The sequence below is a fragment of the Argiope bruennichi genome, chromosome 4 (assembly GCF_947563725.1).
Source record: "Argiope bruennichi chromosome 4, qqArgBrue1.1, whole genome shotgun sequence".
Lineage (NCBI taxonomy): Eukaryota > Metazoa > Arthropoda > Arachnida > Araneae > Araneidae > Argiope > Argiope bruennichi.
Window position 1 is genome coordinate 121,090,254 of NC_079154.1, and position 15,955 is coordinate 121,106,208.

The 15,955-nt window shown below is 29.1% G+C and overlaps 1 protein-coding gene across 1 annotated transcript in view; it reads right to left on the reverse strand.

Annotated features, from left to right (window-relative positions):
* Positions 1 to 1,710: 1,710 nt before the first annotated feature.
* LOC129967035 (uncharacterized) overlaps positions 1,711 to 15,955 on the reverse strand; it is a 208,942-nt gene continuing 194,697 nt past the window's right edge. Inside the window, exons 7-9 of the mRNA XM_056081671.1 lie at positions 12,395 to 12,509; positions 9,192 to 9,317; positions 1,711 to 3,328 (exon numbers count right to left, since the gene is read on the reverse strand). Coding sequence (XP_055937646.1) covers positions 2,118 to 3,328; positions 9,192 to 9,317; positions 12,395 to 12,509 — 1,452 coding nt within the window. The 3' untranslated portion in view covers positions 1,711 to 2,117. The remainder of the gene's footprint in view (positions 3,329 to 9,191; positions 9,318 to 12,394; positions 12,510 to 15,955) is intronic.

Genomic DNA, 15,955 nt, shown 5'->3' on the forward strand with positions numbered 1-15,955 from the left:
ACAGAATAAAGGAAATTAAAAATTTCTATTCTGCGTAGAATTACCCAACTGGTGTAGAAAACTCACGCATTTGCGTTACTGTAATTGGCGTTGAAAATTCACACATGCGCATTGTGTTCTGATTGTTGCCAACTCTAATTTCAACGGATACGGACTTGGTTTTGAAGGCTTAACATGTTTCCGACCGCTTAATTCAAACGATTCTGTTTATTTTCTTAGAGTTTCATGAATTTAAAACCAAACATTGTTAATTAATTGATCTGTTCATGATGAATCTGAGAAAATTTTGTAGAAAATTTCTAGAGATATTACATAAATTAAGAGATACATTCTTTTGTCCCCATAAGGTTTAAATACTCAGAGACTCTGTTTTCAGTACTCATATTTAAAAAAATGCTTCGTTTCAGTAAAAAAATGTTCTTATATTAATTGCAATTTAACCATTTCCACTTTAATTTTGAGCATAAATTCTACGGGAGCTAACAGAAAATTAGAGAGACTACATATTACGTTATGGCTGAAGGCCTTTATAATATTATGAATGAATTATATGACTATCAAAATTTGAAGCTTTAAAATATTTTTATGAAGAAGCTATTAAAATAGGAGTTACATAAAACATTTAATTATTAAAATTTTAACGAACATTAAGATTGGCGTACCGGCTGGTCACCAAACACGGCTAGTAAACGATAAAATTAAGTATGGTAAAGCATATTAACTACCTGTATGAGGAAGGCTAACTTTTTTCAGCGGTTATTTCACTTTAAATCGAAAATGCAGTAGGAAAACAATTTTAATGAACGCATTAAATTTATTTCAAATTACCGTAAAATTGAAAATGGATGTTGATACAACTGTGATCCATATAGCATATAATCTTTTCTGACAATAATATGTCTCTAGTTAACTTAAACTAGAAACTTATTATCATCAATTTGATATTTTTTTTTTTTTTTTTTTTTTTTTTTTGTAAACACGAATGCCGTTTTATTAAAATAAATGGAATTCAACAACAAGAATTTGTTATTTTAAAAGTATGATAGGCGAAACTCTAATTTAAATTTTTTATTTCCAGTTGACTATATTTAAAACAGTTTCAATTTCCACTTTTCAATTTTCCAACAGCTCATGTAGAAATTTATATTCCTTAATCAACGAGTGAGAGAAAAACGTGTTTTGAATTTAAGGTGCTGAAATTCAAACTACTCCTATCTGATAAAGAAAAAGATACATTTATCTATATCATGTTTACAATAATGTTAACTTCAGGTATGGAAACTATTGATTCATGTTTATCCTCTAACTTATAAATATTTTTAGAGAATGTTTACTTTAAAAATTATGAAGTATTTTCAAACAAACTATTTATTTTAGCAAGTAATCCTGATGCAAATATAGACAAGTTGGGTAATAAGGATATAAAAATCCAGATAAAAGTTATTTTTATCAAATAAAGAATATAACTATCTATAAGATGAATAAGATAAATTCAATGGAAACTTAGATATGCAATTCAAATAAAAAATTGAATATTTTCGTTCAGAATATTACGGAAAAGCACCCCGTGAAGATGAGAGTGTTTAATTTTTTTTTAAAAACAAAAGACTTACAAAAATAATACATCAGTTGAAAATTTTGAACTGACAGTTTATTTAATATTTGCACAAATTAAACTCGACATTTGAAAAGAGCATTGTTATACTGTCACAAAAATGAAACACTACTTGGAAATATTTACAAAACTGGCATTTGTAATTTTGTAATTAAAAATAACAAATTTATATGACACTTTCATTTTAATTTTTTTTTTTTGAAAATTAACAAAATAACATGGAGAAACAATCTGAAGTACTCATAAGATTCCGAATTTCATCAGATATCATAAATTCAGTTCAAATAATGGGCCATTTGATTCCTTTTATACAAATCACAAAGAATCACATCGTCAAAATAGTTGGTTTGAAAAGTATGAGCATTGGTAGTTTTATACATTCATTAAATTAAAATGATGTCATAGTTATTTCTGTCATTGCAATTTGTTTATTGTTAGTAAATTTAATTACATTAAATTATGATCCTAATGTCTTTACTATCATAATATACTTTTTTTTTATCTAAGGATTGAAATTTATCCTGTCCAGTGCCGATGAGTCAGAATATTCCACCACTTCATTTTCTGATAAAAATTTCATTTCTGAGTCATCATCAAGTTTTGAAAGCTTTTGAGCTTTCCATCGTTTTACAAAAAATAGCGCTCCGATGATTACACAAATAAGGATTACGATAATAACAGACACAATCGTAACCACTGGAGCACCCGCATTTGAAACAGACTCAGTTTTGGAAGCATGGGCTTCTGATTCAATGACGGACTTTTCTGTAACTCTTTCTTTTTGGGCGGTGAATTTCATTGTTGGTTCTTGTTGTGCAATGGTCACTTTTGATGACATTGTAGTTGTAAAGCTTTGCAGCCGAGCAGTTGTAAATTCCGTGGTTGAAGTACTTCGTGTTGTTGCACTTGATCTCGGTTTACTTGATGTTACATCTGAATTTGTTGCGCTATATGGAGGAACACTTGTAACAATCTGAGGACTTGTAACAATCCGAGGATCCGGTTTAGGAGTAGTGGGCCTTCTCGGTCTCAAATTATAAATCCTCCTCGTAGAAACAGCCTCTGTAGTTGTGGTTTGCCATGGAGAAGAAGTTGTTATACTTGTTGTTGTAAATAGAGGAGAGGAATTTATAATTAAAGGTGGTTTTGGGGATGTAGTTGACGTTGTTGATACTATAGTAGATGTTGTAGTTCTAAGTGTCGTTGTAGATGGAGTAGTTGTAGTAGTGGTAGTTGTCGATGGTGTTGTAGTAGTGGTAGTTGTCGATGGCGTTGTCGTAGAAGTAGTTGTCGATGGTGTTGTCGTAGAAGTAATTGTAGTTGTCGTTGGCAGTGTAGAAGTGGTAGTTGTCGATGGGGTGGTAGTAGTAGTGGTTGATGATGTTGTCGATGTTGTAGTAGTCGTTGTAGCAATTGTAGAGGTACTTGTTGAGCTGGTAGTTGTAGGAGAAGTTGGCTTTTCTGTGGATGTTGTTGCAAAAAAGATTACTGGTTGTGTGGCATTTATACTGGTATTTTTATCCAGACTCGTGGTTGTTTCAGTGCGAATCTGCGTCGTTTCTGGAATAAATTGGGGTGTCGGAGTTTCTGGAGCTGAAGTAGTCACAGATTTCGAGACATCAATTTCTGTTTCTATAGCAACATGTGTAGTCGGCATAGTTGTTCGATCAGCTGAATTTTCATTTTTTGTTTCGTCTGTTCCTGTTTCAGTATCTAAAAAAAAGAAAATAACTTTGCATAAATAAAAATTTTAGATAATTTGCATACTCCCAACATTTTATTTAAATCTTAAATTAGTAATCATATAGCTGATTTTAATTACTATACATTTTATTTCTTATTTTATAAGTTCTATTTTATGATTATATATTTAATACTGCATCATGGATTATCTAAGTAGTTTCTAAAAGAGAACTAACAGAATTTGATACGAGAATTTGACATATCCAAAGAACGTTCAGAACTTTTAGCACCAAAATTAAAGAAATAATTTGTCAAAAGACTGATATTAAAATAACAGTTTAAAAAATCTGAAAGAAAAAAATCCTTTACAATATAGACAAGATACAAAATATGCATTTTGCAATGATATTCCTCAGTTTGTTTTTTCACATAGTGATAGAATATGGGCAAAAATTTCAAGGCTTTTTTAGTCATTTAGGTAGGAAATTTGAAATAAGTGCTATTGCAAAAACATCGATCACTCTCTTTTTCTTGCATTCAATCACGCTGCGAAACTTTAGGTGGAATGTAAAATGCATTTGAAATGCGCAATAATTTCTGTATGATACATTGTAACAAAATATCTTGTAGAAATTCTGCTATCAGGGACATCATTAATTTGTTTCGTTGATCTAAGAATGGAAAAATTATTACACTTAAATTATTTGATAATATGAGCACAAAGATGCATTTTTCACATAGTCACATGGGCTATATAATCTAATCTAATTCTTAATCTAATTCATTCTATAGATGAACAGTCTAATTCATTTTATAGATGAACAAGGAAATAAATTCCCCAGAATATCAGAATAATTGAACAAATATGTAGACAGCAGATAACTGCTGGAGCTTCCAACACGAACCTATAATTTAACATAAAAGTAAATCCTATAAGGAGTGCTTTTTCATGAAATATTTCAATCAATTTATTTAATTTTCCTTTAATTGGGATTATGCAACATCACCATACATTATTTTTATTATAATAGTATTTAATATACAAAAAATATTGATCAGTTTTTATATATTGAAATTTATTTCATTATTTTATTCATTATTGTTTCAAATTTTACTCTTGAATTTACATTTCTCATAGATTCATGTAACTTCCATATTGATTTATTTTCATATTGAATGCTATTTAGGTCTAAGTTATATTATCTCTCTAAGAATTATATTATCTCTCTCTCTCTCTATATATATATATATATATATATATATGTGTGTGTGTGTGTGTGTGTGTGTGTGTGTGTGTGTGTGTGTGTGTCTGTCTGTCTGTCTGTGTATGTGTGTGTGTGTAGCATTATTTTAGTTGAAACAGAACGCAAGTTTGAAGACATGGAAGATGCTTTGGATTTTTTAATTATCTTTAATATCCCTTCCGGAAAATCAATTTATTTACAAGCAGGCGCAGACAAGGCACATCCACAACAGCGCGAAACGAAAGCAGAAGTTAGAAAGGGGTGAAGAAGGAACGAAAACAATGATGACTAGTCTTATATAACATGGGATTTCCGGCCACATGCCGATGGAATACATGTGTTGACCTTTGACAAGGACAACGGAAGTATCACTTTCATTTGATACGTAGTACTGATGGCGCATTTTTTTTTCACAGCTTCAGTTGAATTAATTAAATCGAAAGTCGAATTGGATCAAGAAATAAGAGAATGAAATTACTATGGGCTAAATTAAGATAAAGCTTTGGAAATTAATTTGGTTTAAATTAAGAGTTTAAAATATTATTACATATATATACAGGGTGGTTATAATTAAAGTCCACTTTAAGATGGTTATGTTTGGAAAAACTACTGGACTAAATGTTCAAATGTTACTAAACTAGGTAATAGTTTAAATAAGTGCATGGAAATTTCTTTCCCGGCAAAAAATGTTCAAAAACTCACATCATGGAAGAAATCTCACGTCTCGCGTTGTATGCAATATTGTTAAACAAAATAGGACATGAAAATGTGGCTTAAATGTGTTTATCATTTCTGAAAACGTGTTTGCAAAGCGTGTGTAATGTGTATTATCTCAAAAAGCACTGTTTATGATGATATTTTGAACAATTTGGCGAAACTGAAAGATGCGATACACTGACATGTCCGTAACTTGGATTTAGAAAATGGTGGTCGCCGCGTTGAGCATGCTTTGTAACACGTTTAAGAAACAATTAAATACATTTTGAACTGATGTCTTCCTTCAGATCCTATTTTGCTTAACGATATTCCATACAGCGCTAATTTCTCTCCTGATAGTGAGTTTTTGAGCTTTTCTTGACGGAAACGAAATTTCCAGAATCTTCTTTAAACTATTACCAAGTTTGATAAAATTTTGTCCAGTAGTTTTTCTTTCATGACCATTTCAAATTGGAACTTTAATTATAACCACCCTGTATTTAAATATAGTTTAATTAGCGAAAAAAGTGCTGGCATCTACGATTCCATCAGCATCATTGATCAGAATTTTGGTAAAAATAATGAAAGTTAAAAAATTTTAAACTACTCTTTTAATGTCTAAAAACCCTTTTACCAAAAAGTTTAAAATCCAAAATATCATACCAATAATTAAATTTTGCATCGTCAGAAAAAAGTGAGAAATACTCTTAATTAACTTTAATACAAATATTTGCAGATATTATGAAATTGAAATTCATTTTCTAATTTCTTTTTTTATGATGGTATTCAGTCCTTTTTAATTTTCTCTTTGTGTTGTTTTTATTCCTTTATCATTTATTGTTTTATTGTAAACTCAAGTTAACTTTTAATATATTAATGGAAGTACTTTTAAAATGCCCTTATTTTTCTTATTTTTCCTTCTTTTTATTTTTCTTTCCTTTCTTATTTTTCCTTCCTACTATAATATATTTAAAAATTCGTTTAAAATGACCAAAATTAAATCCTTAAAAATGTTAAAATATCTTGCAATTCAATTTTTTAATACACTTACTGATTTAATCTACCGTATGAAATCAAATTTTATTTAATATAAGCTAGGAACGGGTGATTAATTTTTTAAATTGAAAATTAATTTGGTGAATATTGTCACGTAGATGCTTTAGCGTGAGACTGAATGAGACACACAAGAAGTAGAGCTAAACCAATTTATTAACTGAACTCTGAACACAGAACACAGTGACTGACAAATCTTCTGCTTTTATACTAGCAGGGTAAGTTCCAGAATACTTTTCTGGAGACAGTAAGAAAAGTCCAGAACACTTGTCTGGTAAACTAAAGAAATGTCCAGAACACTTGTCTGGTAAACTAAAGAAATGTCCAGAATCTTCTGGAACATCAAATAAAGAGAAAAAAAAATTCAAGGAATTAATTATTTACACAGACCTTGAATCGCATTGTCTCTAGCGGGATTCGAACTTAAGGTCTCTTGATTATGAGACCAGTGCCATGACCATTCGGCCATGGAGATTCGATTGTCTTTCTTTCAATGCAGCAATATTTATAAATTTCAAATAATGCAAACATTTGAAAGAAATTAAATTAATTAAAAACGTATAAAAGGGAAATTTTATCAAATTCAAATGAATTGAGCCGTAAGCATCCCGAATTTTCCTTGTTTTTTTTTTCTTTAATATGATTAATTATTGCACAGGGCAATTCAAAATGAATATAGCGATTACAAACGGCTATATCTACTTAATGAAAAAGAATTCGTTGATAGGATGTACATATAATGTAGACGAAACATGAAATTTTTGTATATATATATGTCATAGATATTCTATGGGACTTCCCTTGATCACAATTTTAAATATGTAGGCTGTAGTCCATTTCACGCCATACATTCTGAATCATGTCTGCAGTCACCGACGCAAGAGCATTACAAATTCGTACTTTGAATTCTTCAATTGTTTTGGGCATGGGAAGCACATACACTCTACTTTCACATAACTCCATAGATAAAAATTGCATGGTGACAAGTCCGGACTCACCATTTTCACTAATGAGATAATCACAATGAAAAAGTTTTCTGCTGCGAAGTTTCAACTCGCGCATGCGTAGGCTTCCGCTTCACTGTACCTGCACCTTACGTAAAAAGTTTGAAGTTCAGTCTACATTTTGTATTAATCTTATCGATAAATTCTTTTTCATTAAATAGTTATAGCTGTTTGTAATTTCTATATTCATTCCGAATTACCCTGTATAATAAAATAACAAATATGAATAAAACTTCTCTATTTGAACTTCTAAATTAATCTTTTTGTATTCCAAGCATTACTCATTTTCTAAAGAAAATTTTACAAAAAGAATATTTCACAAATCTATTTTTACGGCCTTCGATAAAAATAGCCTATTTTTAGATTTGAAATACAAGTTTACAAAGTTACTTTCGTTTGTAAGATTTAAAATCGACAATCTATAAACATCTAGTACTTCACTTCGATTTTATATCAAACAGAATTAATTAACATATATATTGCTTCTTTACAAAATACTAAATATACACATATTTTTCAAAATTCTATTTTCATAAGTGAGCACACAAATTTTAAATGCCTCGAGACATGCTAAGAAACAGAAAAAAAAAATACATCAAAAGAAGAAGAAATGTCAAAATCAAGTATGAAATCTTGTTTCTGCCCTGAACAACTCCATAATATCTAGACATCCAAAAGGGCAAAAAAATTGGAATGCTTAGGAATTTAAGAAGTAGATATTTGAGATAAATTTTTTTGTGCCTCCTTTAAAGCCAATAAGCTCTGAAATGCCAATTTCATCTGACTCATTTTTTTTCCTCTGGAATGATAGAAATTCTGAGCAAAAGGGGAAAACTCGATGCCTATATGCCATTTTTTTTCTATGTCCATGGTTCGTTTCCGCTTTCCAAGACCGTGCCTCGGGCAATCATTTCCTTTTCTAAGTTTGCTTTTTGCAGTATGTATTTTTTATTTCCTTACTTCTGCGTGTTTGTAAAATGTTTGTAGAAGATTGTCCTCGGAATAAGATGGCTAACAGTGTGTGCTGACCTCTTTTTTATTAAAAGCAACTAAAGAAAATTCGTTCTCTGTCCATCATGGTAAACGCAATGGAAATATAAGCTCTTCGAATTTTCATTTCTTATCTTTAAAAAAGAAATGTCTATGCTATGTGAGTAATAAAAATAGTCATGTTGTTTGCACGATTCTACGATGATTTAGTGAATTTACTTTTGGGCCATGTTCCTATACAACAGCTAAGTAAAGATATTATGTGCAATGTTATGCAAAACATTCGACTATTAACTCATTTACAAAAATTAACTGTAGGGTGTACGGATTATATATTCATATAATTAATACTCAAAAGAAGAACATATTCAAAATTAGAAAATTAAGATATTTTTATTTCTACAATCTACTGACTCTGCTTTTAAAATAGTGATTTTGAAACCTCTTGGAAGCATATTCTCGATATTTTTAATGCTGGCTCTAATTTGTTTTGAATAAGCATATTTGGCAAAGTCCCTAAGTCAAATACTTGTGATAAAGAAACGTATTATATCTCTCAATGATTAGGGTGACCTAATCACAAATTAACTACTCCAACCCGCCCGAAGGCACACGGATAAAATTGAATGACCGAACCACCGCGACAACAACACTGGCAGAAACTGTGGCTGAGTCAGACGAGCCATCACCGGCCACGGTGCAACCCTTCCCTTGGGAAGTACGTCCCGTCATCTATGGGAGGTAGACACTTCCCCTTTTTCTTTACCCACTGGGGAGGAGAGAACCAACCACCATACCGGAAGCTTCTCATCCTCTTTTTTAAGGTCCCTCCCAATGAAAAGATCAAGGTAACCAAAAAATAAACTGTAATAAACTAAAGATAAAACTGTCATTTTCAGTACTTACTTTTAGTGCAGATTGATTCAAAATCAAAACAACAGCTACGTGATGCAACGCAGTCATCATTACAACCACAAGCAGATGAATTAGCAGATTCTCTGCAGCGACCACGGCAGGAGTCAGAAAATGTTTCTAAAATGACAATATTATAGAAATATTTTAAATTCCTTGTAATATCGTTACATTTTACATCATTATTAACATGCTAGGATATAAAGTACAACATGGAATAAAAAGGTAAAGCCAAATTTTTAAAAGATGGATAATAAAAATGGCACGTTTGCATATATGCATTATATAATAATTACGACATTTTTTAAATTGTGAATATTAACTTTTGCCATATAAGGACTATAGATGTATCAGAATTTTGATTTCGTTGCTTTCTAGCTGCTTGATTGCAAAATCTGAAATATTTCAAATTTAAATCCCACTAATTCTAACAATATTGAAAGACTGCAAAAATCTATTTAACGAAGCTACGGCAGATACCCTAGACGCCTGGATATCTCTGTGAAATTTCTACCTCATTTTTTAAATGTAGTTGATTATAGCACCATCGTGCACTTTTGTTCGCTGCAGACGCTCGCCTTAATGATTTTAAGAGACAGGGTGGCTTTCTGAGAGCTTTTGCAAGGCATCTGAGCAAGGGTTGCTTAATGTCTATCAACTAATCAAGAATTCTTTTGTGTACGCCCCTTAAAAATACGGACCGTCATTGTGATATCTGAGGGTAGTAGGAGAGTTTTAGATATCTTTGAAAGAGGAACTGGCGTGCTTCAGTGTTCTGATGTCCTTAAATTCAAATCATCTTAATGAGAATGATAAATAACAAATTTATGGAAAATTTAGTTATTTTTTTATATGGTTTGAATTCTCTGTCATACGATATCACTGCAAACGTTATATAGTCGTTTTTTTATTAATGTAATCATACTGTTTTAGGATATCAGATTTTTCAACTCATTAATTTGCGAAAGAAGAAACAATTCTTTACCATGCTCTTCCATGATTTTGATTTGAAGAACGTGAGTTGAAAAAAAAATATATAATTTGAAGGTTGAGAACCGATTGGATCTTAAATCTAAATACTTTTAACAACTTAACTGTTTTATCTCCTTTGCTATCTGATAAGATGACACCTTCTATTGTGGGAATATTTTCTTATTTTGATTCAAATGGAAATCCATTGAATATTTGACCTATCTATGTATTCGAAGTGATTTTAATATTGAATTATAATCTTTATGAATGGTTTATTTTTTTGCTTACAACTATCAAAATTCGATGAATCGATGCACGTATGGCTCTCGGGCAAAACAGTTAAGCGGTTAAATGCTTTAATTCGCAATGGGAACTTTCCGACACAAAAATATTTTTCAATGTTTGTACATCACTTAAACTATTGACGGTTTTTTTAGCTTTATTTAACAGTAGTTAAATTAAAATTTAACCAGAATCTTGATTTTAAAAAGTAATGAACTTAGTCATATAATGACTTCACATAATCTTATAGCCATTTTTTAAATCAATTTTAATTTTAATGGATTATTAAAAATATTACACTTAAAGGTAATGATAATTAAATTTCAATAATTTTAATATAGGGTATCTTAATAAGATGTTATTATTTTTTTAAACATAATATTGTATACTTTGGCAATTCAAGAAATATTTTTATGTATACAACTACTTCAAGTATAAATTATTAAAATATTTTAATTCGACTCCATTTGAATATATATATTTTTCAATATTTTCTTTTATGTTGCATTTGATCTCTTTTTAAAGTCTCTTTTCCAAATTAGTACTCTGAAAATATTCTCTAGATATTTTCTTTGAATTCCTCCGTCACAATTTTGTGAGCTTATTGGTCTTCGCCCACTCATTTTCATATTTATTTATTTTATTGGTTTAAAAAATAACTGAATAGGTCTGCATTGTTTCGCAGAAATGTTAAAAATTTATTTGTAAAAGTCATAGGTCCTCTATTATTTTGTATATTGTTTGTCAGAAAAATGAAGTCTGAAAATGAATTTAAAGTAGTTATAATAATACATTGCAAGAGTTATTATTACGAATTCCATTTTATTTACTTGAAATTTAATAGACTTTAAACATTCAAAAAATTGCATAAATTACACTTTGCTTTTTTGTGTTTGCCGCATTGAAAGTATTGTAAATTTTGATTCATGATATTAAATGCTTTTTTTTCTTTATCTTTTTTTTGCATTTTTTTGATTAAAAAAACACGTAAAGGCTTAAAATGATTTCCTCTTAGACATTTTATTAATATTTTCAGCTTAATATTTCAAAGAGTAAAAATTTACAGAATCCCGATTTTTGAATCCTATATTCTTATATCAAAGTAATAACTCATTAATAACAAAAATTGTATTTTTTAATAAAGAAAATCTTTCTAAATATATAGCTGAATAGAATTTTTCTCAGTTTCATTAAATTCATTAATGAAACGTGACATAAGTATTTTTGGCCAGATTGTTATCGATATTTAAATTATTTTTCTACAGCATTTGCAGCTGAAGATCAATCGACTCCCCTTTTATAAGACATTTGTCGAAATATAAATTTAGCTTTGGTATTCTTTTAGAAAAACATCCACCGGAAGTACTTGGTTATAGCACTGTTTCTTAGCATTAACGTTAGATGTCCGTTTTTTGTCGTATGGCATGTCCAAATTTTAAATACAGCTGTATTACTTCGATTAAAAAATAAAGATACGAATTTATTATATAATTATAATTTCAGTATATCCATTAACGATCTGTTGCGTTAACTTCGTGTTTAATAATAAAATACTTACCTTAATATTCATCGGTTACTTTTTACAGTTTAAATAAATGTTTTTGTTGTATGTTAAGGAATTTAGTTTCAAAACTAAGGAAGGAAAGTCTTCCTGATAACTGCTAAATACTGCATTAGCTTTCAGTTGTACAGTACAATTACAAATTTTTTTAAGGGATAACTATATATGATAACATAGTAGATTATTTAATTGATATTTGGCGAGTTTTCTACTCTTTGACGCGATTTGGCAGACATTGGTGAAAACTCCTGAACCATGTTCATTGGTTAGGCCGAATTTCTTAATATGAAACATTTAGGCCAGTTTAACTGTTATATGGTATTGGAAAAAGTCCTGAATATGGCTAAATAAATTACTTTAAAATACTTGTTTTAGTGATTACCAGAAGTGTTGTCTGTTGAATTGCCAATACTTTCACAATCGCCGTCGTTTAAACTAACATCATCAATTGCTGTGTCACCAATATAACTGCTTCCTCTGATTCCTTCAATGATTATCTAAAAAATAAAACATAATTCAAACAATGAATAAAATTAATGCAAATATTAATATAAGTTGCAATTTTTAAGAAAAATAAACTATTTAAATCAGGAACAGATGTCTGATTTCGAGTAATAAGTTTGTTTTACAGTTTCTTAATAATGAAAATGACATAATAATAATTGAAATAAGCAAGTAAAAAAATTAAAATAATTTTAAATTTAATATATATTGAGATTTGAATAAGGCAGCGTATGATAAGATAAAACTAATTTTCTAAGGAAGAATGATATTGAATCTGAGCAAACATCAGATTTAACCCGTAACTGGAGACGGGTATCAAAATGACTCCGAAATGTTCCTTAGCTCTGATTATCACGTGGTATTTTGTTCTTGAATACAATCAGCTTCACAGTACTATTTTCAAGTTGTTCTTTCAGCATTATGATGGCAAAAATCTAAATATGAATACGTGTGTACAACCGAGTTCTTCTTTTATTCTTTTTCAAATTTGTTGTTGTTGTTTATAGACTCCTTGACTCCATGTCTCTGAAACAGTTTTTAATTTGAATAATGCAGAAAGAATACAAAATATTTTGAAAATAATATTTTAAAATATTGTATTCTTTATTTTTGTTTGTTAAATTCTAACAGTTATTAACATTAATGTAATTCCGTGATATCTAAACGAAGTAAATACTCATTAAAAGAATTTTTAGGCTTTTATTATAACATCTTTCTAATATTTAATATAATAACATTTAATATTTTAATATGAATACTTTTAATACTTTTGATAACGACATGATTTCCAGAATGTATCGTGTATCCAAAATAAATCCGAATGCTGTTTAAAAATGATAAAAAGAAAAAAACAATGGAGTCATTTTGACTCCATGTCTCTGGTCGCGTAAGGAAATTCAGGTCCCCAGTTAAGGGTTAATTTGTTCTTTTGGAAACCCTTTAAATTTTCTTCCGGTTTGGTACATATCATCATTTTTTTTCTTTCATTCTTCATTTTGAATTTTTTAAATTAACAAATGAATATATATGTACAATAGCTTACTGGTCTGTATAGCCTGATATGTGTTCTTTTTATAGTCAGAATACTCTATGTTTATATCTTTTATATCTTTATATTCAGAATACTCTTTTTATATTCAGAATAATACTTAATGGAAAAGGATTGTGAATCAAAACATATATAAGTTGCATCAAAATATTGATTCCAATGTTAAAAAGCAGGTCAAGCAAGTACAAACAATTCATTTTTGCAAAGAATATGTGATTAGAATTTGAAAAGGGAAAAAATATAGGTTATGCGATCTATAAACGTTACATCGTGTGTAATAACATTTGAAACAGTCGTCGATTTAGCAAACAAGCCCTTTGAGCACTTACTTTTATTGTATGTTATAAAGTGTATCACAAGCAACATTAGATAATCTGTCGCATGCTCAAGTCATGTATGATGTATTATCATATCCGTCATGCTGAAAACACTTTCTAATGTTTTCTCAAGCAACATTAGATAATCTGTCGCATGCACAAGTCATGTATGATGTATTATCACACCCGTCTTGCTGAGCACAGTTTCTAATGTTTTCATTCATGTAATAAGGTTGTTGAGCTACTAATTTTTTTTTTCATTTATGTTGCACATTTTATTTTTCCTTTTCATTTATTTAATTCAGCTGCAATGTGCCTATTTAAAAATTTATTTTCTTTCTAATGCCTAACAAGTCTTTAATGTTATTTGATAATCTGTAGAGAAATTCTATCTGTTGTTTCTGTTAGAATGTCTCTATGTTAAGCATTTCAGATTTTTTGTAAAACATATACTTTCGTTATATATTTCATACACTTTTTAATGGAGTCTAATAAAATAAATTATTTTTACATTGTAAACCAATTATTTTCATATGAAAATAATTCATTTAAAGATATATATTATTAAAATATCATTTGCATCGCTCTTATACACTTTATGTAAAACATTTTAAAGTAAGGAAATAAAAATAATAAATTTGTTTGTGAAATACTTAATATTTTGCTGAATAGGTTTAATAAAAATATCACACAAATATCACATGAAACAAAAAATGTCGCTTCAATGGTATGTTTTGGAAAGATAAAGAAAAAATATGTATGAGTATAATTTGACATTATTTTTAAAAGGAATTTTATGAAAAAAATAAAATACTAAATTGATTATTTTGTTATTCTCCATTCATATATCACAAAGATGAAAAAGACTGTTTTATGTATGAAATATTTCATTTTATAATTCGTTCCAGCAAATATAAAATTGAATAAAAGGCGACAAAAGGAAAGCTTTTAAACACCATTCACACTATGCAGGAATTCTATTCTCTAGTGAAATTAAATTGTTTTGTAAATACGATATATATCAAAAATAAGAAAATATTTCATTTTAACAATCGGACTCTTAAATAATCAAAAATCGAAAAGCGTATTCAATTTCCATTCTTTGCTTCATATATTGTTATTAAACTTCATATATTTTCTTATTTAAGCTTCATCACAATAACATTCCATTTATAGGTATGAAAATACATAAAATCCATCTGTATCTCTTATTCTATTTAATATCAAAATTAAAGAACTTTGTTTTTAAATCGGAATCCAAATAAGTTTATTATCAATGCCTTCTTTTTTAACTCTAGAAGAAAATTCTATGTAAATTTAAAATTTAATAATTATTATAAACTTGTTGTTTCAAGCGACCTGGAGGGAATATTGGTTGTATTTTTTTCTTACTAATTTTTTAGATATAATTTTATATCCATGATTCCCTGAACTGTTTGATATTAAAATCGTATTATTTTAATTATATTACTTTCGTTCCACTTATTGTGTATAAGAATTTTTCTAATAATGACTGTCCCATAATATCACAAGGACATTAAAAATATAACTATAAGGCTGCTTTAACTTCTAAATTTCACGATATTATAACTTCAGAAATTAGGCAAAAAATTTTTTTTTCAAAAATTGATAGAATTTAATAATATTAATTTAATAATTTCAAAGATTATTAAATTAAAATCATTAAAAAGCCATTTTTAAAATTTTAAAACCACTTTTGTGCAATAATATTTTTAGAAGTTATTGTAGAAACACGAAAATGTCAACCATATTGTTTCTTATGGCACTTGTCATGGACAAGCCAGCTGTTACGAAGACAGAGATTTTAAGCCGGTGGGGGGCCGTCTCTTGTTTTTATAGTAGCACCATCTAGGGCCAAGAGAACGACTTCGCTACACACACGTCACAACACATTTTTACGAGGCAGACTTCATTCATGCATTTCATTCATTCATCCACCGATCGTAATTTAGACCTGAATCAGAAAACCCCTGATCCAGTACCCCCACAGAAATGTCATGTACATAGAGAACATGTACATAAAATGTACATAGAGAAATGTCAACCATTATTT